This window comes from Leopardus geoffroyi, chromosome X (assembly GCF_018350155.1).
Source record: "Leopardus geoffroyi isolate Oge1 chromosome X, O.geoffroyi_Oge1_pat1.0, whole genome shotgun sequence".
NCBI lineage: Eukaryota > Metazoa > Chordata > Mammalia > Carnivora > Felidae > Leopardus > Leopardus geoffroyi.
The window spans coordinates 59,459,683-59,485,802 of NC_059343.1; the positions used below are offsets into that span (position 1 = coordinate 59,459,683).

General features: G+C 38.6%; 1 protein-coding gene and 1 non-coding gene across 7 annotated transcripts in view; one reads left to right on the top strand and one right to left on the bottom strand.

The window, feature by feature from the left end:
- PHKA1 (phosphorylase kinase regulatory subunit alpha 1) overlaps nucleotides 1–26,120 on the bottom strand; it is a 175,147-nt gene that overhangs the window by 14,612 nt on the left and 134,415 nt on the right. For 3 of the 6 annotated variants that reach the window (XM_045472339.1, XM_045472341.1, XM_045472340.1), the window contains exons 18-26: nucleotides 24,043–24,209; nucleotides 21,533–21,709; nucleotides 19,908–19,999; nucleotides 19,164–19,303; nucleotides 11,138–11,294; nucleotides 7,228–7,307; nucleotides 5,876–5,954; nucleotides 5,612–5,741; nucleotides 393–494 (exon numbers count right to left, since the gene is read on the bottom strand). In XM_045472339.1, the coding sequence (XP_045328295.1) occupies nucleotides 393–494; nucleotides 5,612–5,741; nucleotides 5,876–5,954; nucleotides 7,228–7,307; nucleotides 11,138–11,294; nucleotides 19,164–19,303; nucleotides 19,908–19,999; nucleotides 21,533–21,709; nucleotides 24,043–24,209 (1,124 nt within the window). The remainder of the gene's footprint in view (nucleotides 1–392; nucleotides 495–5,611; nucleotides 5,742–5,875; nucleotides 5,955–7,227; nucleotides 7,308–11,137; nucleotides 11,295–19,163; nucleotides 19,304–19,907; nucleotides 20,000–21,532; nucleotides 21,710–24,042; nucleotides 24,210–26,120) is intronic. The other 3 variants (XM_045472344.1, XM_045472343.1, XM_045472342.1) reach the window with 2 other exon arrangements.
- On the top strand, nucleotides 1,437–1,543 carry LOC123595484. Its single transcript, XR_006711187.1, has one exon. It is a non-coding gene; the product is annotated as a U6 spliceosomal RNA (small nuclear RNA).

Consider the following 26,120-nt stretch of genomic DNA (forward strand, 5'->3'; position numbering starts at 1 on the left):
AGGATATATCTGATATATCTGATACACCCAGACACACCACTGCAAACACTATTAAATTACTGCCAAATGGAATACAAGAAAGTTTCAAATGATACAGGTTGTCAGTTGTCCTAAAGTAGAGATTCAGGATAACGTAAAGGAATTGATAGAACAGTGCAAAAACAAAAGATGATGGCAATCCACTTAGTTGATTTATCATTTAAGGAGAAAAAAAGAGACATATACAGTAGTTTCCAAATCTTGTTCCAGAAGACAGCTTTGCTTTTAACTGTTTCATATACTGGGGTTCTATTTAGTTGGGGGAAAGTTTCCTCAGATAAAAGAAAAACATTTTAAAATCAAACGAGACCAAACTAACACTCTAAAATGGAAATGTGGTTATTCAATCTTACCACTTCGTTCCACTCCGAACTCCTTGCCACTGAGAATGTGATGCAGGAGATTCTTCATGGCTGAAGGACTGAGATTCATCAGGCCGTCTGTGGCTTCCTCAGCTAGTTATCAGAAATGTTAGTACAGAGGACCACAATTTGCCTGACATACCCACCCTATTTTGTTCTCTATTTCCTTTCTTTCTTAGAATTTCTGAGTTATTTGATTGATTGGAAAAATAGAATTACAAATAAATTCTTCGCACCACACTGTCCGGGTATTCATAGTGCAATAGATTTGTTTTTTAGAGTAGGGGGAGAGAGAAAGAGAATCTTAATCTTAAGTAGGCTCCAAGCTCAGTGTGGAGCTCAATGAGGGGTTTGATCTCAGGACCATGAGATCCTGACCTGAGCTGAAATCAGGAGTCAGATGCTTGACTGATTGAGCCACCCATGTGCCCTGCATACTGCAATAGATTCTTTTTTTTTAAATTTATTTATTTATTTTGAGAGAGAGAGAGAGAGAGCAAGCGCAAGCATGAAGGTGGGGTGGGGCAGAGAGAGAGAGAGAGAGATAGAGAGAAAGAGAAAGAGAGAGAGAGAGAGAGAGAGAGAGAGAGAGAGAGAATATCTGAAGTAGGCTCCAGGCTCCAAGCTGTTAGCATACAGCCCGACATGGGGTTTGAACTCACAGATGCGAGATCATGACTTGAACTGAAGTCAGAAGCTTAACTGACTGAGCCACACAGGCGCCCCTGCAATAGATTCTTAATAATTTAAAGACTGATTATCCAGTTTATGGGTTAATCAGATTCTTGATTTCTTCTTCATCCTCTTTCCACACCATTAGGGAACTTAGTAGAATCTTTATTTGAAGGTGGGAAGAATGTAAAGAGAAATATGGAACTGAAAGCCAGTCAGAGAAAAGCAATGGATGTATACATAGAGGGACTAAAACAATAAACACTTCTCAGTCTGGAAATCTAGAGACTAAAAAGAGAATAGATATGAATCCATGAAATCATGAAGAATAATGAGAAGACTGGACTTTATCAATATCAGTTAGTGCTCACTTTGACAGCACATATACTAAAATTGGAACAATACAGAGAAGATTAGTATGGCTCCCGTGCAAGGATGACATGCAAATTTGTGAAGCGTTCCACATTTTGGTAAAAGAATTGCACTTTGAAAACTATAAGACACTTATGAAATAAATTGAAGAGCACACAAAGAAATGGAAAGACATTCCATACTCATGGATTGGAAGAACAAATATTGTCAAAATGTCTATACTACCCAAGGCAATCTACACATTCAATGCAATACTTATCAAAATACCACCAGCATTTTTCACAGATCTAGAACAAAATCCTAAAATTTGTATGGAGCCAGAAGGACTCCAAACAGCCAAAGCAATCTTGAAAAAGAAAAGGAAAGCATTACAATTCTAGAGGTCAAGGTATATCACAAAGCTGAAGTAATCAAGACAGTATGATACTGGCATAAAAACAGGCACATAGATCAATGGAATGGAATAGAAAACCCAGAAATGAACCTACAACTATATGGTCAACTAATCTTCGACAAAGCAGGAAAGAATATTCAATGGGAATAAGATAAGTCTCTTCAACAGATGGTGTTAGGAATATTGGACAGCGACATGCAGAAGAATGAAGCTGAACCACTTTCTTATACCAGACACAAAAATAAATTCAAAATGGATGAGAGACCTAAGTGTGAGACCTGAAACCATAAAAACCCTACAAGATAGTATAGGCAGTAGTCTCTTTGAAACTGGCTGTAGCAACTTCCTTCTAGCTGTGTCCCCTGAGGCAAGGGAAACAAAAGCAAAAATAAACTATTGGGATTATATCCAAATGAAAATGTTCTGCACAGCAAAGAAACAATCAACAAACCTAAAAGGCAACCAATGGAATGGGAGAAGATATTTGCAAATAACATATCTGATAAAGGGTTAGTATCCAAAATATAAGAAGTTGTAAACGTATCACCCAAAAAACAAATAATCCAGTTAAGAAATGGGCAGAAGACATGAATGGAGATTTTTCCAAAGAAGACATACAGATAGATGGCTAACAGACACATGAAAAGAGGCTCAATATCACTCCTCATCAGACAAATACAAATCAAAACTACAATGAGATATTGCCTCACATCAGTCAGAATGGTTAAAATTAACAACACAGGAAACAGCAGGTGTTGGTGAGGATGCAGATAAAGGGGAACCCTCTAACACTTTTGGTGGGAATGCAAACTGGTGCAGCCACTGTGGAAAACAGTATGGAGGTCCCTCAAAAAGTTAAAAGTAGAATTCCCTGCAGCGCCTGGGTGGCTCAGTCGGTTGAGCGTCCAACTTCAGCCCAGGTCATGATCCCACGCTTTGTGGGTTCGAGCCCCACATTGGGCTCTGTGCTGACAGCTCAGAGCCTGGATCCTGCTTCAGATTCTGTGTCTCCCTCTCTTTCTCTGCCCCTCCCCCATTCTGTCTCTCTGTCTCCCAAAACTAAATAAACATTAAAAAAAAAAAAAAAAAGAATTCCCTACGATTCAGAAATTGTGCTATTAGGTATTTATCTAAAGGATACAGGGGTACCTGGGTGGCTCAGTCGGTTAAGCATCTGACTTTGGCTCAGGTCATGATCTCACGGTTTGTGGGTTCGAGCCCCACATCAGGCTCTGTGCTGACAGCTTGGAGCCTGGAACCTGCTTCAGATTCTGTATCTCCCTCTTGCTCTGCTCCTACCCCAACTCGTGCTCTGTTTCTGTCTCAAAAATAAATAAATATAAAAAAAATTAAAGGATACAAAAATGCTGATTGGAAGGGGCACATGCACCCCATTGTTTTTAGCAGCATTATCAACAATAGTCAAATTATGGAAAGAGCCCAAATGTCCACTGACTGATGAATGAATAAAGATGTGATGCATATATACAATGGAATATTACTCAGACCAAGAAAAGAATGAAATCTTTGAATCTTGCCATTTGCAATGACATGGATGGAGCTAGAGCGTATTATGCTAAGCGAAATAAGTCAGTCAGAGAAAGACAAATACAATATGATTTCACTCATATGTGGAACTTAAGAAAAAAAAAAAAACAGAGGAACACAGGGGAAGCAAGAGAGGAAAACCAGAAAACAGACTCTTAACTATAGAGAACAAACTGAGGGTTGTTGGAGGGGAGATGGGTGGGGGGGGGGAATGGGTTAAATGGATGATGGCCATTAAGGAGGGCACTTGTAGTGAAGAGCACCTGGTGTTGTATAGAAGTGTTGAATCACTAGCTTGTACACCTGAAACTAATATTACATTATATGTTAACTAACTGGAATTTCAATAAAAACTTGAAAAAGATAAAAAATCAGACAGTTAGTGAGACCTTACTACATGTAGATCATGACTTTACACAATGTTAGTAATAAACAGGTAGGACATGGCACTTGACCTTGAGAAGCTAAGCAACTCTTTGGGAGAGATCACATATGTAAACAAAATAAACAACAATAAACATGACTATATTAAGTGCCAAATGAGAGGTACAGACAATAAATGCTTTGGAAATCAGAGAAGACATCAATCTTCAAGGATGTTGACTGATAAAATTATTGGGAAATACTGTTGAAGTAGGAGGTAGGGGTCAGACTGTTGGGGGTCTTGAATATCACACCCAGGGATCTTGACTTTATCCTTATAAGAAATAAAGAGCCATGGTTTTGATGAATCCATAGGAAAAAAAAAATACGTAAGAGGCAAAGAAAAGTGAAGAATGTTTGAGGATTTTTCCCTTCTTGAGGTTTATTATTAAATAATTAGACCTTAATAAAATATCCCTTGATACATGGCTAGAGAATATATGTATGTGTATAATGTAATACATATAATCCATAACAATATGCTAAATTGGAAATCATATGGAATCAGAAAGACTTGGACTCAAATTGTACTATTTACTAGATGTGTAACTTTAGGCAAGTTATTTAACCTCTCTGAAATTCAGATGACTTATTGGTAAAAGTGGAACAGAAATACCTTTTGCAGAGGGTTGTTGTAAGGATCAAATGAGATAATGTATATAAATATAAAGCAAAAAGCACACAGTCTGGCATATGGTAGGTATAAAATAATCATTATTTTCCTTTAAAGGGTTATTTTAATATAATTATCTTATGTAATTTAGGTTAGGCTCATGCAAAAAAAAATAGCTATTTGTTAATAGCTCAATTAAAAGCCTTTTGGGGAAATGTAACAGAAACAATGGCTAACATTGAGTTTTACAACTCTATTTTCATTTTTGTATGCAGTCCCTATCTCTATTATTTTATCATTCTTAGAAATCAAACAAATATCAATGGAAAAATAGTCATGCCATGTGGGTCCCTTTCCCTCTCTCACACTGTATACAATTCTGTGCTACAGCTTCTACAGGCCCCAGGTTTTCTTCTAACTAAAACTGTTATCTTGCCAAATACAGCCATAGTTAATTTCAAAGAGACTCCTGTCAGAAAATTTTCATAGAAATACAGCTTTCCTTTATTCAATCCTGTTGTTGACTAGACAGAATACTAACATTATGATCAAACTGATGTGGTGACTCAGTCTGGTTCGAGAAGTTGCACTGCCTGAGTCAGAATCAAAACCAGTCTGTCACGCTCAAATTCGAAGCACACTTAGGCTCACTCTAGGAGTTAGAAGGAATGTAATTTGGAGTGCAGAGCCCCCAAGAGGTGGAATTTTGAAATTGTAGAACTAATACATAAATTTATCATAATTATCAGTCTCTTGATTTATATAAATACAGATTGACTAACATGGGAACAAGATTGCTATATGCAGCTTCTGAGCTACCGATAAAATGTTTTAGCTTTCTTTCCCTCTTGATCCAAAACTCAATAGACTGACATTAAAAAAATTTTTTTAATGTTTATTTATTATTGAGAGAGAGACACACACACAGAGCATGAGCAGGGGAGGGGCAGAGAGAGGGGGAGACACAGAATCCAGGCTCTGAGCTGTCAGCACAGAGCCTGATGTGGGGCTTTAACTCACAAACTGCAAGATCATGACCTGAGCCGAAGTCAGTCGCCCAACCAACTGAGCCACCCAGGCGCCCAAGTAGACCTATATCAAAAGTGAATTCTGCCTCTGCCTCTCTCTCTCTCTCAAAATAAACCGAAAAAAGTGAATTCTGTCAAAAATAGTTACTAAAACGAATACCTGAGCATCGAAGGGAATGGGCCAGTTCTGTTGCCATAACTTGTATGATTAGACCAATTCGAAGTCGAAACATTTCGGCAAAGAGGCCAGGCTGAGTTCGCATATACATGGCTAGATACACCATTATTTCCTGTGCATGGAATGAATATAGACAAAAATTATGGCCCAGGTCTCACAAGGCCTATTTTGTAGTCTTCAGAAACTGCCAAATCAATTGAAAACAAAAATATCAATCACCATACTAAACTTCATAATTCTGCTCACCTGTGTAAGAATGGAAATGCTCATGTCCCCTTCACTGGCTTCATCTATCAGCTGAGTGAGCACTTCATAGGGCAGAGGTCTGAGGGAGAAGACAGTGAAGAAAGAGAAAACTCTGTGACTATTTAAGCCTAAATACATGGAGAAAATAAAAAAGCTCCTCCCAAGTCCAAGTCACCTCTTTAATGTCTCATTACTGGTAGCATCTGGTTCATTTAGTGTTCAAAGTTCATTGCCACCCCAAACCACTCTGGCCTGTATCAACTCAGGAAAGCTCTCCTCTCTCCTCTTTAAACCTGGATTGCCCTTCTCCTTCAAAATTTTATGTAAAACTTACCTGATGAGGTCCTTCCAGATCAGTATTTCAGGGTTAATTCTTAACATATGACAAGTAACTGTTATGGCTAGAAAGTAATGAACTAAATTTAAGCTGTACCTTTTGGAAACCATTTTATTACTTTATGATCACACCTTAGTTATACTTATTTTCTAGTTTCATCAGTTTACACACACACACACACACACACACACACACACACACACAGGTATGCATACCTCTTCCCACACTTGTGACTCCTGTTGATATTAAGTACTCTGGGGGAATGGGATATGGACCATGCCATCTTCTTTTGGATTGTCACAGTAGTCAAAAATTGATCAGATTTGTGATTAAAAAAAACCCTCTGTTTGCTGAGAGTAAGGTATTATGGGTTGAATTGTGTCCTGTCAAAGTTCATACGTTGAAATCCTAACCCCTAGTATCTCAGAGTGTGACCTTATTTGGAGATGAGGTCTTTCCAGAGGTAATTAAGTTAGAGTGAGGTCATTGGGTGGGCCTTCATCCAGTATCACTAGTGTCCTTATATGAAAACTTGGGAAATTTGGACACAAAAATATACATAGAGGGAAGAAATGTGAAGAGATATAGGGAGAAAATAGCTATCTACATGTCAAAGAGAGAGGCCTGGAAGAAAGTCTAGAGTACAGCTGATTTTTTGTGGGTGCTCATTGTAGTTGCCTGTCCTATTTCAGAGTGTTTTCCAATGTGAGGTTTGGGAAAGACAATAAGTAAAAAACAAGCACAAAAACAAAAACCACCACCACCACCACCACTACCAACAAAAAACCCTAAAAAGCAAATTACATTTGAGTACTACTTCCTGTGAATTTTCTCTTTCATTTACTCATGTTCTGTCATTATCAACATTCTCATGCCAAGTGTCTCTGAAAGAAGCCCACACATGTAGGACATTATTATCTACTGATAGATTAGGGCAAGAGAATTGTGGTCAGTCCACACAGCTCCTTAAAGGCTCAGAGAAGCTTGAGCAAACCCAACCAAAAATCATACTCACGCAGAGATGGTCTTCTCTCGAGGTTCTGGAGGGAGTCCCACTGTCAAATGTTTCTGGTGGGAGAGAAGGTCTGTGCAGGCCTAAGAAGAGATGGCATAACAGCATTATCCCTCCCATAACATGCCAGATTTCCAAGACAATTACTTTTCTCAGCCTACAAACCTTTGCTCCCTCTTAATCTATTGATACGCCAAACCCTCTTTCTCAGGAAATCCCATGAAGATAGCAAAAGAGAGATTTTTTTTAGGAAGAAACAATGAAGGATTTTTATCTCCTAAGAGGTAGGAATTTTTAGTCTACTGTAAATTCATTCTTAAGATGTAGAATTCTTATAGTTTATAACATCTTATATTTGACATTCACAAGCAAAAAGCTAATTGAATATCAGGAACTTTATGTGAGGAAGACAACATCTCAAATGATTAAGATGCTTTGGTCCCTTAAAAATCCATTATGGAAACCAATTAAAAAAAAGGACCTCCATTTAACAAAGTCACAAGATATAAAATCAATGTACAGAAATTGGTTGCATTTCTATATACCAATAATGAAGCAGCAGAAAGAGAAATCAAGGAATCGATCCTACTTACAGCTGCACCTACCATAAGATACCTAGCAATAAACCTAACCAAAGAGGGAAAAGACCTGTGCACTGAAAACTATAGAAAGCTTCTGAGAAGAATATTAGAAGACATAAAGAAATGGAAAAACATTCCATGCTTATGGATTGGAAGAACAAATATTGTTAAAATGTCAATACTACCCAAAGCAATCTACACATTCAATGCAATCCCTATCAAAATAACACCAGCATTCTTCACAGAGCTAGAACAATCAATCCTAAAATTTGTATGGGACCATTAAAGACCCTGAATAGCCAAAGAAATGCTGGAAAAGAAAACCAAATCTGGATGCATCACAATTCCGGACTTCAAGCTGTATTACAAAGCTGTAATCATCAAGACAGTGTGGTACTGGCACAAAAACAGACACATAGATCAATGGAACAGAATAGAGAACCTGGTAATGGACCTACAAATGTATGGCCAATTAATATTCAACGAAGCAAGAAAGAGTATCCAATGGAAAAAAGTCTCTTCAGCAAACATTTCCAGGAGAACTGGATGGTGACATGCAGAAGAATTAACCTGGACCACTTTCTTACACCATACACAAAAATAAACTCAAAATGGATGAAAGACCTCAATGTAAGACAGGAAGTCATCAAAATCCTCGAGGAGAAAGCAGGCAAAAACCTCTTTGACCTCAGCTGCAGCAACTTCTTACTCAACAGGTCTCCGGAGGCAAGGGAAACAAAAGCAAAAATGAACTACTGGGACCTCGTCAAAATAAAAAGCTTCTGCACAGCGAAGGAAACAATCAGCAAAACTAAAAGGCAACCGACAGAATGGGAGAACATATTTGCAAATGACATTATCAGATAAAGGGTTAGTATCCAAAATCTGTAAAGAACTTATCAAACTCAACACCCAAAACACAAATAATCCAGTGAAGAAATGGGCAAAAGACATGAATAGACACTTCTCCAAGGAAGACATCAAGATGGCCAATTGACACATGAAAAAATGCTCAACATCACTCATCATCAGGGAAATACAAATCAAAACCAAAATGAGATACCACCTTACACCTGCCAGAATGGCTAACATTAACAACTCAGGCAACAACAGGTGTTGGTGAGGATGCAGAGAAAGAGGATCTCTTTTGCATTGTTGGTGGGAATGCAAGCTGGTGCAGCCACTCTGGAAACCAGTTTGGAGGTTCCTCAAAAAAACTAAAAATAGAACTACCCTATGACCCAGCAATTGCACTACTAGGCATTTATCCATGGGATACAGGTGTGCTGTTTCGAAGGGACACATGCACCCCCATGTTTATAGCAGCACTATCAACAATAGCCAAAGTATGGAAAGAGCCCAAATGTCCATCGATAGATGAATGGATAAAGAAAATGTGGTGTATATATACAATGGAGTATTATTCTGCAATCAAAAAGAATGAAATCTTGCCATTTGCAACTATGTGGATGGAACTGGAGGGTACTGTGCTAAGTGAAATTAGTCAGAGAAAGACAAAAATCATATCACTTTACTCATATGAGGACTTTAAGAGACAAAACAGATGAACATAAGGGAAGGGAAACAAAAATAATATAAAAACAGGGAGGGGGACAAAACAGAAGAGACTCATAAATATGGAGAACAAACTGAGGGTTGCTGGAGGGATTGTGGGAAGGGGAATGGGCTAAAAGTGTAAGGGTCATTAAGGAATCTACTCCTGAAATCATTATTTCACTATATGCTAAATAATCTGGATGTAAATTTTAAAAAATAAAAAATAAAATTAAAAAAAATTAAAAAAAATTCAAAATAGATTAAAGGACCTAAATATGAGACAGGAAACCATGAAAATCCTACAGAAGAAAACAGGTAGCAACCTTTTTGACCTTGGCTGCAGCAACTTTTTATTAGACGTGTCTCTGGAGGCAAGGGAAACAAAAGCAAACGTGAACTATTGGGACCTCACCATGATAAAAAGCGTCTGCACAGTGAAGGAAACAATCAACAAAACCAAATGGCACCATCAGAATGGGAGAAGATATTTGAAAATGACATATCTGATAAAGGGTTAGTATCTAAAATCTATAAAAAGGGGCGCCTGGGTGGCGCAGTCAGTTAAGCGTCCGACTTCAGCCAGGTCACGATCTCGTGGTCCGTGAGTTCGAGCCCCGCATCAGGCTCTGGGCTGATGGCTCAGAGCCTGGAGCCTGTTTCCGATTCTGCGTCTCCCTCTCTCTCTGCCCCTCCCCTGTTCATGCTCTGTCTCTCTCTGTCCCAAAAATAAATAAACGCTGAAAAAAAAATAAAATAAAATCTATAAAAAACTTATCAAACTCAATACCGAAAAAACAATCCCATAAAGAAATGGGCAGAAGACATGAATGGCCACTTCTCAAAAGAAGACATCCAGATGACTAACAGACACATGGAAAGATGCTCAATATCATTCACCTTCAGGGAAATACAAATCAAAACCACAATGAGATACCACCTCACACCTGCCAGGGTGGGTGAAATTAATAACCCAGGAAACAACAGATGTTGGCGAAGATGCAAGGCAACAGGAATGCTTTGCATTCCTGGTGGGAATGCAAACTGGTACAGCCACCCTGAAGAACAGTATGGAGGTTCCTCAAAAAATTATACATAGAACTACCCTATGACAGAGCAATTGCACTACTAGCATTTATCCAAAGGATGCAAAAATGCTGATTTGAAGGGGCACATACACCCAATGTTTGTAGCTGTGCTGTCAACAATAGCCAAATTATGGAAAGAGCCCAAATGTTCATCTACTGATGAATGGATTAAGAGCATGTGGTATATATACATAATGGAATACTACTTGGCAATCAAAAAGAATGAAATCTTGACGTTGGCAACAATAGGGATGAAAGTAGGATGTATTATGCTAAGTGAAATAAGTCAGTCAGAAAGACAAATATCATATGATTTCACTTATATGTGGAATTTAAGAAACAAAAAGATGAACACAGGGGAAGGGAAGACAAAATAGGATAATAAGGGGGAGCCAAACCATAAGAGACTCTTAAATACAGAGAACAAACTGAGGGTTGCTTGAGGGGAGGTGGATGAGGGGATGGGCTAAATGTGTGACGGGAACTGAGGAGGGCACTTTTTGGGGTGAGCACTGGGTGTCATATGTAAGTGATGAATCACTGGGTTCTACTTCTGAAACCAATACTACACTATATGTTAACTAACTTGAATTTAAATAAATAAATTAAAAAATAAATTTACTTTTTTTGAAATGCTTAAAACAAAGCACCTCCATTTAGATTTGTTATAAATTCAAGAATTTATAGTACCTCATCGAGTGCTTCCACCTTCTTTCTTAGGATTCCAGAGATGTATCGGATCAGGCCCCAGTGACGAATTTCTCCAACTTTGCCATACAGTTCAGTAAGCAGCTCTCGGACTGTCGCACTCCCTTCATCATATAATCCAGTGTCCCAGTCAGGTCCTCTGGAATGTTAGAGACCTACATTAATTATAAGTAAAGCTGCTGGCAACAATCATTTGTTTCAGTGTTACAACAGATGTGTCTGTTTTTGTAAGGTCTGTCTCATTAGGAACTACTAAATATTATTTACCAAGAATCCTTGTAAACCTATGATTAGTGATCAGCCCTGAAACACAAATACCTAGACAATAATAAGTCTTAGTTTCTAGCTGTGCTTTGACAAAATGCATTCTTTTACCCTCTTCACAGGCTTCAACATAGCTCAAAATGAAGTCAAAAGTTTAATTTAACTACTGAAAGTTCAGAAAGTATGCTACACTTAGGGAGCTAATGAAGAGATAAAAAAGATGTGTGCTTATTTTGAAAGGATACATATACATTATTGTTGTAAAGATTACTATAACACAAGTCAACTGTGAAGTACCATAAAATCTATATAATGTTCTATGAAACTGGGAATTTGATATACAATAAAGGTAGATTTATTAAACAATATTAAGACAATGAAGTAACCATATGAAAAAGAAGTTGTATTCATGTCTTACACTGTAAATCAGATTTCTAAATATATCAGATTTCAATATAAAGGTACCAGAAAAAATATGGGAGAACTGGTTTATAACTTTGGGGGCAAGAGGACTTTTTAACTATAACCCATACACAAGAAGCCATAAAAGAAATACTGTTATATACATAGAAACAACGAAATTCTTATTGCAAAAACCACCATAAGTAAAGTGATGGGACAAATTACAAACAGAAAAATATATGCAGTTCATAGGCCAATTTCCCTAATATATAAAGAACTCTAACAAATAGATAATAAGAAAAGACACAAAAGAAAATACAGTCAAATACTGATGAATTTTAGGTATGGGATAAAGTGTCTGATCTCACTCATAATAAGAAAAATTAACACTACACCAAGACAACATTTTTTAATCTATCATGTTGTCCAAAATCCCCAAATTTGATAACACTGCATTGGTGAGGCTTTGGGAAAATAGGTGATCCTGATATATTGCTAGTGGGAGTAAAATTGGGACAATTTCTCTGGAGAGCTATTTGGAAATACATATTAATTTTCAAAATCTCTATATTCCTTGACTTAGCATTTCTGGTATATCTGTAGAATAAACTCCACACATGAGAAATGATATATACTATGAGGTAGGTTATTTGCTATAGCGTTGTTTGTGACAGTGAATGATGGGAGACAACCCAAAATGTCCATCAACAGGAGACTGTTAAACAAATTATGGTATATTCAAACAAGGGAATGCTACACAACTACTGAGAAAGTATGATGTAGATCTAGATCATGGCAGGCTGTATGTTTCAAAGTGATTCCAATAATGTTCCATCTAACACGCTTTTCCTACAGTGTGACTTGTACAGTCCTCCCATGAAGAGGTTGGGTCTGTGTTCTCTCCCCTTCAACCAAGGCATGCTTGTGACTAATTTGAAATGATGCTGTATGATTTCTGAGGCTAGGTCATAAACATTCACGCAGCTTCCACTTGGTCCTTTTCTGGGGCACATAATCTTGGGACCTAGACATCAGGCTGCGAAGAAGTGGAGAGACATGGGGGAGGTCATCTGTAGGCATTCCAGGTGACAGCTCCCGGCAAGGTTCCAGCCAACAACCAGTATCAACTCCTAGATATTCAAATGGACAAGCCTCCTGGTGACTTCAGCCCCAGACACTGTCAGACCACAACTGAATGAGATCCCAAGTGAGAACTGTCTAGCTGAGTTAGACAAGCTCCAGAACTGTGATGGATAATCTAAACATGTTTTATTTTTACTATTTTAAGCCACCGAATTTTGGGGTTATTTGTTAAGCACTCATAGATAAATGGAATATACATGTAATGATTTTCAAGATAAATAGTTTTAGTGAAAAAGAGCAAGGTACAGAACAGTGTATATACTATGCTTCCATTTGGGTAAACAGGTGTAAAATTACATACATATATGTCTTTATTTACCAACATTTACCTACATATGCACAAACTGTCCCCAGATGGATACACAAATAAACCAGGTATCTAGAGACCAGAGGTGGGCAAAAGACTTTTCATCTTTTCACTGTATCCTTTTGTACTTTAAAAAGTTCAAATATGATAATGGATTATTCAGTATATTAAATTTTAGTAAGTATATACTAACATGATGTATTTAATATACAAATATATTAAAAATAAATACATTAAATACACATATTTTGCTTATTTATTTTGAGAGAGAGTGAGCGAGCAAGGGAGGGGCAAAGAGAGCAGGAGAGAGAGAATTTCAAGTAGGCTTCATGCTGTCAGCGTGGAGCCTGATGTGGGGCTTGATCTCACAGACTGTAAGATTATGGCCTGAGCTGAAACCAAGAGTTGGATGCTTAACTGACTGAACCACTCAGGTGCCCCCATTATTATTCTATTTTATTATATGAAATTTATTGTCAAATTAGTTTCCATACAACACCCAGTGCTCATCCCAAAAGCCCCCATTAAATATATTTTTAAAACTATGAAATAAAAAGTACCATAGGAAGAGTCAACAATGGATTAAAAAAACAAGTGAATGAAAGTCTAAAGAGTAACAGGATATTTACAGTTTCAAAATATATCTCTACAAGATACTTTTTATTTATAAAGTGCAACATAAAAACTTTACAGTGGCAGAATGTGGAAGATACTACTTTAAATATACTACATATATATATATATATATATATATATATATATATATATGGAGAGAGAGAGAGAGAGAGAGAGCGAGAGAGAGAGAGGATCTTAAGCAGGCTTTCACGCTCAGCACAGAGCCCAATGCAGAGCTCTATCCCTCGACCCTGGGATCATGAACTGAATCAAAATTGAGTCAGGCACTCAACTGACTGAGCCACCAAGGTGCCCCGAAATGTGTAATTTAGATTTTCTTTTGCTATAAAGACATTATTAGGACAACTGACAAGTCTGGTATGTAGATTCAATAATACTATTGTTTTAACATTAATTTTCTGATTTTGGCAATTGTACTGTGCTTATGTAAGAGAATTCCTAGTCTTTAGGAAATACACAATGCACACTCAAACACTTAGGATAGAAAGGGATCATGTGGATCATGTCTGCCACTTACTCTCACATGATTCATAAAGATATATGTATGTATGTATGATGATGGTGATGATGACAGAGAATGAGTAAGAGAGAGACAGAAAGAAAGAGAGAGAGAAATTGAGACTGAGATCAAAGCTCAAGGTAAACCTGAGGAATTTAGGTGAAGGATATCCAGAAAATTTTTTGTGCTATTCTTACAACTTTTCTCTAAGTTTGAAATCGTCAAAATCAAAATAGATAAATGAATAGTATTAAAATACATGTTTTGAGGGGCGCCTGGGTGGCGCAGTCGGTTAAGCGTCCGACTTCAGCCAGGTCACGATCTCGCGGTCCGTGAGTTCGAGCCCCGCGTCGGGCTCTGGGCTGATGGCTCAGAGCCTGGAGCCTGTTTCCGATTCTGTGTCTCCCTCTCTCTCTGCCCCTCCCCCGTTCATGCTCTGTCTCTCTCTGTCCCAAAAATAAATAAACGTTGAAAAAAAAAATTAAAAAAAAAAATAAAATACATGTTTTGAGAGCTCAGAATCAGGGATGATCCTTTTTATTCCCACAGGTCAGAGAAAGCTTTATGAAGGTGACAGGTGAACTAGACCTTGATGGATAGCTAGAATTCCAATGAGGAGAGATGGGGTGTGGTAAACGAGTGTAGTCCAGGCAGAAGGCAAAACATGAGCCAAGGTATGAAAGTAGTCATGCATAGGCTGTGTTTTGGATATGGTAAGTAGCAGGCTGTTTTGGTGAAAGAATTCACAATGTGAGTGGGGAGCAATGGTAGACAAAGGTTGAAAGATCATAGAGGATGTATATTTGGCCCATGATTCCCAATGGTAGTGATGATGTTGCAGGGAGAGGCAGGGTATGAAGAGGAGCTGAAGATGATGACACAATTTCAAGCCTGGGTGACTAAAAGAAGGATGATACCATGAACATGGCCAGGAGCAGTGGCTTTCCGATAAAGACAGTGAACTGGGTATTAGATATGCTGAGTAAGAAGACATATATATATTCTAAGTAGATTAAAGACATATAATCTAAAAAAATTATTAAAGGTATTTAAAATATTTTTAAAATTCTGGGAGGGGATGCATAACAAGAAACCCAAAAGCCAAAAAGGAAAGACTGACAGATTTTATGATATAAAAATTAAACTTCTGCATAGAGAAAAGCATATAATTAGCAAATTATTTGGATAAAATATCTGTAACAACTCTAACTAACAAAATAGTGACATCTAATATCAATGAGAAATATATAAAAAACCCAACAGAGAACAAACAAAGGTTATAAACAATTCATAGAAGGAATGCTAGTCAACAGAGATAGGAAACCCGATCTCCCAACTTTTACTTTTTTTAAAGTTTATTTATTTATTTTGAGAGAGACAGACAGAGGGAGAGAGGGAGAGGGAGCAGGGTAGGGGCAGAGAGTGAGGAAGAGAGAGAATCTCAAGCAGGCTCTGTGCTGTCAGCAAAGAGCCCTCAGCACAGGCCTGATGCGGGTCTCAAACTCACGAACTGTAAGATCATGACCTAAGCCAAAATCAAGAGTCAGACACTTAGCTGACGGAGTCACCCAGGTGCCCCTCAACTTTTACTCTTAAATCCACAAGGGATATTGGGCAGAATTCCAAGTGTATTAAAACCCATGCAGCACATCATACACACTCTAGTCAAGTGGTTTGACATCACCTGGAATACTAGTTTTAGGGAGACTGTAGGTTTAATCAGATGTTATGGTGAAGTTAATATACAGGATTAGATGAAGAAAACTCGTGTTAGGAGCCAAAGAGTTGGCAGCCAATCATTGATCATCTGAATTGGTGGGAAAGTATGAACTTTTCAGGTATAACTCTCTTTGTTTTCCCATATCAACTACCTAGCTGGCTCGTCAGGTTTCATTCAAGCTTACCCCTTATTTCATTTTACCTTCTCTATCTTTTCGTTATGCTGCATTTAGCATTGTGCCTGGCACATAATAAGTACTCAACAGGTATTTGTTGAATAAAGTGCCTTACCCTAAAGGAAAAATGAAAGAAACAAAGGTATCAAAATAATAAGACCCCATGTCTTTTTTTTTGTCAGTAGCACATAACAAGTCTTATAGGGTGGCTCTTAGGGTTGTAGGATAAGGGAAGTCCCTCACAGCATGAGACTGCCTGGAGGTTTATTTAAGGCACCAGCTCTACCATCCAGGAGGTGTGGAGGGCAAGGAAACTCCCAGAGGACAGGAGGAAGAGGAAGTTACATGTCTAAGTGATGTGCTTCAGTAGCACTGTGGGGATTCTCTAGGTTAGAGAGCATTAAAAGTCAGCAGTGGTTTGGGGTACTATTCATGGCCCTGGGTTTACCTCTTGTTAGCAGATATGGAGTAGGTTTCAAGGAGTATACAAAGCAGGCAGGCCCTACGTAGCTAAAAGTATGTTGGGGCTACTTTGGTAACAGTTGGATGTGTAAAAATATGCGTTTGGTGTTGGTGGGATTTTCAGCTGTCATTTTCATTTACTCACTAAACACCACAATCAGATGGAAGCAGCATGAGCTTGGGAGTCACACAGACCAAGGGGACTTCATTAGCACCTAGAGGGGATGAAAGTCCTAGATACCTACTTGGTCTTCTTTGACACTACCCTGGCAGTGCAGAAGGTGAGGAAGTGCCTGCTTTGTTACACTGGGGTGGGAGTGGAAGTCTGGGCTTCAAGCTAAGCCCTTCTGGACAGGGGTGGGGCCACAGATTCTTCTATGGTGCTTGGCTCCAGTAGAGTGGTCATTGTCTCAATGTTGTTGGTCTTGCTAGTCTGCCCTTTCCTAGTCCTTTGTCTAGAAAGAACAAGTTTTTCATCGGGCTTTTGGTGTCTGTGCCCATTGGCATTTTCGGGGTGCTGGCTTCTCTGTCATCTGATGCGGGACCCAAAGGCAACATGGAACAAAGGAACCCAAGGGACATCACCACCTTGTCATTCCTCAGATCCTGAGGTCCTTAGCCAGTCTACCTTCTTCTGTCCAGCCTTTAACACCTTGTTATGTTTGTTTTACAAATGATGTCATCCTGTACTTAGCAGGAGGAACAGAGAAGAATGTATGTAGTCTATCTTGTCTGGAACCAGAAGTCCCACTGTGGTCTCGTTTTACGAGATGCATTGACTTTTAGAAATAATACTGTAATATTTAGGGATAAATGATAAGATGTCTTGTTTCTCTGTCAAACCAATCTGGGAGAAGAGAGGGAGATAATATAGATGTGACAAGGTTAACCATGTCTTTATAATTGTTCAGGCTGGATGATGGGTCTCAAAGTGTTCATTATGCCATTCTCTCTACTTTTAAATAAATTTGGACATTTCTATCATTGAAAGTAAAACAGGGGGTGCCTGGGTGGCTCAGTAGGTTAGGTGTCTGACTTCAGCCCAGGTCATGATCTCATGATTCATGAGTTCGAGCCCCACATCAGGTTCTGCTGTCAGCACAGAGCCAACTTTGGATCCTCTGTCTTTATCTCTCGGTGCCCCTCCCCACTGTGTGTGCATGTGCTCTCTCTCTCTCTCTCTCTCAAAAATAAATAAAAACATAAAAAAATAACTAGAATCTTCTCTTAAAAATTGAATAAAAAACAAAGTAAAACAGAAAAGTTACTCTCTCTCCTCTGTGGAGGCTGGGCTTCAGGAGAACAAGATGAAAATAGGAAGACTTGTTACAAAGCTATAGCAATAGTCCTGGTGAGAGACAAAGACCTGAGTGAAGGCCCCAATACAAGAGATGCAGAAGGTAAATATTTAGAGGTAAAACTGAGTAGACTTGGTGATTAACTGGATATGGGGAGAAGCGTGCTGAGTAGGTAGGTGTTGGGTCCAACAACAAGGATGTAGAATTTCAGAATATAACTCCATTTTTAATGTTTGACTGGCTGAGCACTTTCAAGTCCTCTTTCCCTTCCAGCCTACATCTGGGCAAGGTGCCAGAAAAATCCAAGTGTTTCCTCTCTTGGTGCTGGTGACAAACTTTATCCCAGCTTCACCTCCCGATTGTAATAAAACCCCAATCCAGCCTCCTTTCCCTACTCACTTAAGCTTTTTTTTTTTTGTTTGACCAACTTTGGAATCTGTTCCACTCTCCCCAGAAGTCTCATTATGTGAGTAATAAACATTTTACAGACTTTTGGTACATGTGTGGCATCATCAGTCTCAGCATCCAAACCAAATTTAGGGGAGGGGATCTGCCTCTTCAGGTTGATGACTACATGAATAAATGAGGAAGTTCAGGTTATGTTTTGCGGGGAGGAAGTAAGGGACAGGAGAGAGTTCCACTTGGGCATGCTGAGTGTGAGGTTCCTACATATAATGTACCTAGCAGGGTTCTGGACACATAGCAAACACTCAGAAATGTTAGTTTATTTTTTCTGTAAGCCTCCATCTTCTTACTTCTTTTGAGTTTAGAATTTATTTAACTGTGGATTTTTAACAAATTACAGAGGCTTAAAATATCCATAATAATGATAATAATAGTCACCAGTTATTAGTCACCTACTCTGCAGCAGGCATTGTATTAGAGACTTTGCAGATATTGTATCTTGTTTAATCTTTACAACAGTTTTATGTGGTAGGCGTAATCCAAATTTTATAAATGAGGACACTTGAGGCTTTGAAGTTACACAGTGGGTAGGGGCAAAATTCAAATCCAGGTCAATGAGACTCCAAAACTGTGTTTTATTTACTATGTTATACTTCCCCTCTACATGAACATTAAAGTGATAATATCTATCACTTACTTCATAGTATACAGCATGTAAAGGATGTCAGCTTGCTCCTGTAAGCTGGAGGTCTCCTTCAACTGTAAAATGAGTGCTTTGAAGTCCACCTCCCCAGATTGGTCTCTAGGAAGATGTATTTCTACACGAACAGAGGGAACCTTTAGTTTGAGAAAGGACAGAAAAACTTAAGTCCACAAATGCTCAACTTAAATAGTGCCCTAGAGTGTCGATCTTTTCACCTCTAAACCTTTTCTGTAAGAATTCCCTACATTTTGATGGAAAGTAAAACAAAAACAATGAAATCTTCAACATGAATGACATAACAATTTCGTTTTCTTAGAGCCTGGCTAGGAAAATCTTATTCATTTTATTTTATTTTTTAATGTTTATTTTTGAGAGAGAGACAGAGAGAGAGAGAGAGAGTGAGTGAGTGAGTGGAGGAGGGGAAGAGAGAGAGGGAGACATAGAATCTGAAGCAGGCTCCAGGCTCTGAGCTGTCAGCACAGAGCCAGATGTGAGGCTTGAAGTCATGAACCCCGAGATCACGACCTGAGCCAAAGTCAGACACTTAACCTACTGAGCCACCCAGGCACCCCAAAACTTGCTCATTTTAAAAGTGACCTAAAAAGGAGTATATCTTCACCAGAGTAGCATTTTGCCTACCACCAGTTATTAGCAGAAACCATAAGGGCTAGTTCTGTTATTTGCCATACAGATGGTGGTTTTGCAACGAGCTGGCAAATACGTCATGTGCAAGTTTACCTGGTCCTCTCGTGGGCAATGAGGAGAGTCAAGTAAGTTCAATGAAGGCCGGGAAGCCTGAAATATCTTTGTAGGAAGATACATGTGAACATCTGCAAGAGGTTGACATTTATGGGAAAGGTTAGATAACTTAGGAGACTAAAAAACAAGTAATTCACAGTTGCCCTCAAAATCAAGTTGTATAGGAGTTGCTCTTTATATTATATAGAACAAGAGTGAGAAATTTATCCTTTCTTGCTAATATCAAAGAAAAATATGAATATCAGATAATTTAAAGATTGTTCAATCAACCATATTTTCCATGGAATGCCTAGAATTGTAGCATTAAATGGACATTTAAGATATTAAACTCTATGAATGTAATCAATACCAAAATGGTGCCATCAGTGATACTTTGATCGAATACCATATGTAACAGAAAGAACCCAGTTCTGTTTTCTATTTTCTGGACTACCCTGGGAAAATATCTGGCTGTCAGCAGTTGGATTTCCTTGAGAATAGATAAACAGATGTTTATCCCTATGTAGGGAATCAAAAAAAAATGTAGTGGCTGACCTACTTCGAGATATTCCTAATATTTTTACTTATAGTCCATTTACAGTCCAAATACTTACCATAACCTCAACACAGAGACTGTCTTGTCACTTTCACCATTTTACAGATATAGAAAGAGAGATACAGAGCTCAAATAACTGTTCAAGCAAGTAAGTAGCAGAGCTGGGAATTAAGCTTAAGTTTCCTGGTTTGCAATCTAGAAGTAGAACTTAAGAAAGGCGATCTCTTCACATGAGCCCTTGGTCAAGGGAGCATACTCAAAGGGTATGCTAAGCTTTTCCATCTTTGAAATGTTAAATGATTCATGTTTAATTATTTTTGGTTAGTAATGGTCAATAAAGTTTTAGACAGCAAGAACATGCATCTCAATCATTCTCATCTATAAAATGTTACCATTTAGGCCCCCTAGGTGTGGCCAAGGAGCCCTTCTGTCCCTTCAGATGCAGCTACCACAGTGGCACTGAGTACTCTTAGGAACGATGACTCCTCCTAGCAATGGGTGGTAGGTGACACCCTCCACTGCACATACTGCCGAAGGGGGGTAGTGGTCATGGGGAGGACAATGACAATGTTGTTGTATAGGGAGTACTGCAGTTGAGGAATAAACACAGCTCTTGCGCTGCTAGAACAACTGACTGTAAATGTCACAGCTGACATAAGGTAACCAGATGCAGCTTACTTAAGGGCGAGTATCTCCCTCTCCATTGCCAGATTACCTTGTAATTGCTTGCAGGGCTTTCTCTTTAAATAAAAGTGCTTCCAAAGGAGTAACTTTTCCAAAAGAAAAAACTCTTTCTGTCACTTTAATACTGATGTTAAAATTCTCCATGTCTCCTGTTCTGCTTCTTTTCACTATGAGACCATATAGCACCATCGACGGCAAAACTATATGCAATTTATTAAATTTACAAATATTTGAGAGTCTAATGTGTTCCATCTGTCTGAGATGCTGGGGATAAAGCAGTGAACAAAACAGAGTTCCTGCTTGCACTGCTAATAAACGCCCTGCCCCCATCCTGGGCTTCACATCAATCCTGTGCCTGACTCCAGTGAGTCATGGCATTACTCACTCTGTACATGCAGCTCCTTGGCCTTGGTCACCAAGGACATTAAATCGCAGGTTGTTTGCACAGCAGCTCGGAACCGATCTAGCCCTCCCTTCTGTGAGGTGAGGGCTAGTTTAGGATGGGGAGCAGTGTGCGCCAAAAGGTGATCTAAATAGCGAGCAACTTCATCACCACAGCGAGCTGCAAGGTTAGTGGGGGTAGGGGGAGAGAAAAAAATGAACATTTTAGTTAGTTTACAATCTACCCCACCAACCAGAATGATTGGCTCCTGTGCCCATAACACAGCACCAGAAGTAGGTTATTTTTGATCATGGAGGTGGAGCGGGGGGAGCTTGTAATCATTTTACAACATCTTGGCTTTACCATTTAGAAACTATGGCCATTTACCAGGACCTACCTGTTCTTCAACTTTGCTAAGACAATATTAGGGCTCCTGAAAGTAGTATGAGGTTTTTTTAAGGACAGGTGGAGCAAGGATTTTATAATCTGTGAATGTGATGGTAGTGGTGTGGCAGCGGTGGTAGAGGAGGAGCAGAATGGGGCCTTTGGAGTCTTACTGGCATAAGGAGACTTTTGTCAGAAAAGACAAAAATCTTCCACTAAACCCCAGCTTAGCTGAAAACAGACAAATTCCATAAATGGCAGCTACAATTGCTATGGGAAAAACAATCTCCGTGTGGCACTGGTGTCAAAAGGACTACTGGCCACACATTGGTCTTTTCAAGTCACCACCTTCATTTATTCACCAAATATTTCTTGCCTACTAAGTACTAGGTGGTGTACTAGCTGCTGAGGTTTCAGTGATGAAGGAGACAGATACGGTCCATATCCTCTTGGGCTCTCCTTCTCCCACTCACCTCCTATAACATTGTCCCTGACTATGGATAATGAAAACAAAATACATACACAGACCTCATAGGTCCTAATGTTTCAGACTTTACATGAACATTTACAACATTTATAGTAGGAAAATCACAGTGTTTGGATGCATACTAAAGTCTGCTAGGTCAGTTATACATCATCTGGTTTTTGATCATTTTCAGTGATCTCTCCAGATGTTTTTCTGTGTTCTGATGTGATCAGTGGAAGCTAGCAAAGCTGTAAAAATGGAAATCATTCTCAGTGACATCCTAATGACAAATATTATAACCTTGAATATGATATAGATACTTGAGTGGAGGATTATGAAGAATATGGAGGGAAGTGTTCTTGGCATGGAAGAGCTGGCAAGCGATAAACACAGCCATTGTGAGACCACCTATGAGTAAACCCAGAGAGGAGAAAGTGACTTAGGCACAATATCAAATTTAGTAATATATGTGTATATATGTGTATACACATATATATCATTAAAAAGTTGTGTTTTAGAAAGTAATCCAAAAGAATGAGTGCTACAGATGAAAATCCCAACTACCCATAGAATAGCAAACAACCTCAATATATGATTATTCTTGTTTTGTTTTCAAAGTAGTTGTTTATGCCAAGATAGATATCATGACTTTGGTAATTATTAATAACAGGAAATAACCTTGTATTTAATGTATTTTTCCAACAAAGAAATTCACACTATTTTAGATCTAACAAAAACAAATGCAGAATAAATTCAATGGTACTTAGGTGAGTAAATGCTGAGCCTAAAGAAGAAAATCATCCTGAATGCTGATGTGTTGGTCTATTGCATATGAGATAATGCTTGCTACTTCACTAAGGAAAGCCAATTATTTTCTTTTCTCTAACACACCACTCTTAGGATAAAGAAACTGGCTGCTTTAAGAAACAGGCTAACAGTCAAAGACACAATGAAAGCAGGCAAACCATATTTTAGATAGCTAGAAGAATAATTCACTCTTATTGGCCCTTCTCTTTTTGGGATTCACACAATGTAATTCTTGCCCTGCCTAGGTTAGTATTTTAACACATTAGGGTGTTTCTCAGCCATTTTTAATATATGCCCCCATGATGCTTTCTCACTATATCATCTTTGTATTCCTAGCAGCCAGTCAGATTTCTTGTGCTTTATTTGTCTAGTTTGTAGTATGAAAGCAATAGGCACACTGAATAGGCTTTTTCAAACTATGCAGACCTCCCCAGAGATTCTGTGCCCCAATAACATTATACATAAAAAGTACTCTGAGATTCTTAGTTTTATGCTTTTAAGTGTCAAAAAGCAGTACTGTATATGTATAGTTCTCCTACTACATGCTTGATTAAATACCTCTTACCATTGTTTCCTCTCATTTTGAAGTCACTAGCCATTTTCTATACCCAGGAAAGAAGTCTTCCCTAACCTTAGTAGGAGATAGTCAAACTCCACACTTCACAATCACCACAGGGATATTAGACCAGGAACCAAAGGTAAGTAGAAGGATAAAAAGTGAAGCCAAACAGAAGTAGAAATCTAGGTGTATTAAATAGGAGTGAAGCTGCTGGTGGTGAGAAATATTAAGGAGGATGCTCAACAATACTTTGTATTCTTACCCATCAAGGCCACTGCCTTTATGAAGCTTCCTTACCATTACTGGTTGAACTGTGGCCATTCATCCAGTCACCTGGTTCCAGCTCATTACAGTTATCATCGTAATCTTCACTGTACAGCTTACCCTCAGGTCCAGGATCCATGAAGCTCAAATGTGTGCAGCAAGATGTTGTCAAAAACTCTGATAATTTACCTGTTTGAATCCTGACAATTACAGGGCAAATAGAAAACAGAAAACCAGAGGAAATCCTTTAAAAACAACACATTTCAGTGAAAAAAAGGATACCTAGACTGTTTGGCTGTGGGACTCATAATGTTTATATAACAGTGTACATTTTGTAAATATGAAATTTCATAGCACTCCTAGGCATGGTGTAGTGTAGGTTAGGGTACTGTGTTAATAAAGACTACAATTACGGGCTCACAATCTATCAGCAGATCAGTTTGTTCTCTTTCACTGTCATATACTATGTGGCTAATGATGTCAAATATCTGGCCAAAATTTCCACTGGCTGCAGAGAAGCTGGGTCAGAATGAAAATAAATCATCATAAATCTATTGCATTGTTTAAAAAAATTCTCAAAGATCATTTTTTAAAATTTAATTTTAATTTTTTCTTTTCCTTAGCATGTTTTTTTTAAACTTAAATTCAAGTTAGTTAATATACTGTGTAGTCTTGGCTTCAGGAGTAGAACCCAGTGATTTATCTCTTACATATGACACCCAGTGCTGATCCCGAAAAGTGCCCTCCTTAACGCCCATCACCCATTTAGCCCACCTCCCGACCTCCCCTCCAGCAACTCTCAGTTTGTTCTCTATATTTAAGTCTCTCTTATGGTTTGCCTCCCTCTCTGTTTTTATCTTATTTTTCTTTCCCTTCCCCTATGATCATCTGCCATGTTTTCCAAATTCCACATATGAGTGAAATCATAGGATAGCTGTCTTTCTCTGACTAACTTATTTTGCTTAGCATAATACACTCTAGAGAGATCAAAGATCATTTTTAAAAAATTTTAATGTTTATTTATTTATTTATTTATTTGAGAGAGAGAGAGAGAGAGAGAGAGAGAGAGAGAGAGAGCAAGCTGGGAAGGGGCAGAGAGCGAGGGAGATATAAATCCCAAGCAGGCTCCGCACTGTCAGTACAGAGCCCAATGCAGGGCTAGAACTCATGAACCATGAGAATGTGACCTGAACTGAAACCAAGAGTTGGACGCTCAACTGACTGAGCCACCCAGGTGCTCCTAAAGATCAAAAACCAGAGACGGTATTTGAAAATTTTATGAATTATAGAGAATTGTAGGTCATATCCTCCCCTGTCTACAAAACCAATTGTAAAACCCAAAGGGAAAGTCAGTAGTACTGATCTTCTAAAAAACACAACTTGGCACCTGCTGGGGCCGCCACCAACAACCTGTACATATTCTAGGACAAAATCAACTGAGGAAGCTAGTGTGAGTACCGGGCCTGGTTGTTTTCTCAGAGAAAGGATGTTGTCCTCCTCTCCCTGAGGAGCAGTGATGCACTTCCCACTTCCCTTCACAGACTGGAGGGGCTGGCCTTCTGCCTTCTGTGAAGTGAGTCACATATTGTTGCTCAAGCCAAAAACCCACTCAAAGCAGAATTGGTGGACAGTGCTCAATAAAGGCCATTACTCAAAAATAGATTTAAAAAAAAGAAGCCAGCTTGAAGGGGCTCCCAATGGCCAGACCTTGGATAATTTGAACACTGAAATGAGCAATGACAGGAATAGAGCATGGCATATTGAATAAAATAAGAATCAATGAATCTATGCTGACACTAATACTACAAAATAAAAGGGGATAAAGGGAAGCTCTTTTTAAAATTTCATTAAATTTTTTTTGAGAGAGTGAGAGAGTGTGTGCATACATGCATGAGCAAAAGAGGGGCAGAGGGATAGCGAGAGAACTAAGCATGTAGCCTGACACGGGGCTCGATCCCATGACTCTGGGATTATGACCTGAGCCAAAAGCAAGAGTTGGCTGCTTAACCTACTGAGTCATCCAGGCGCCCCAGAAAGCTATTTTTTTTAAACAGAAGGATTCTAGTTAATATGCACAGAATGATAGAAACACAGACTTATCACTTTAAAAC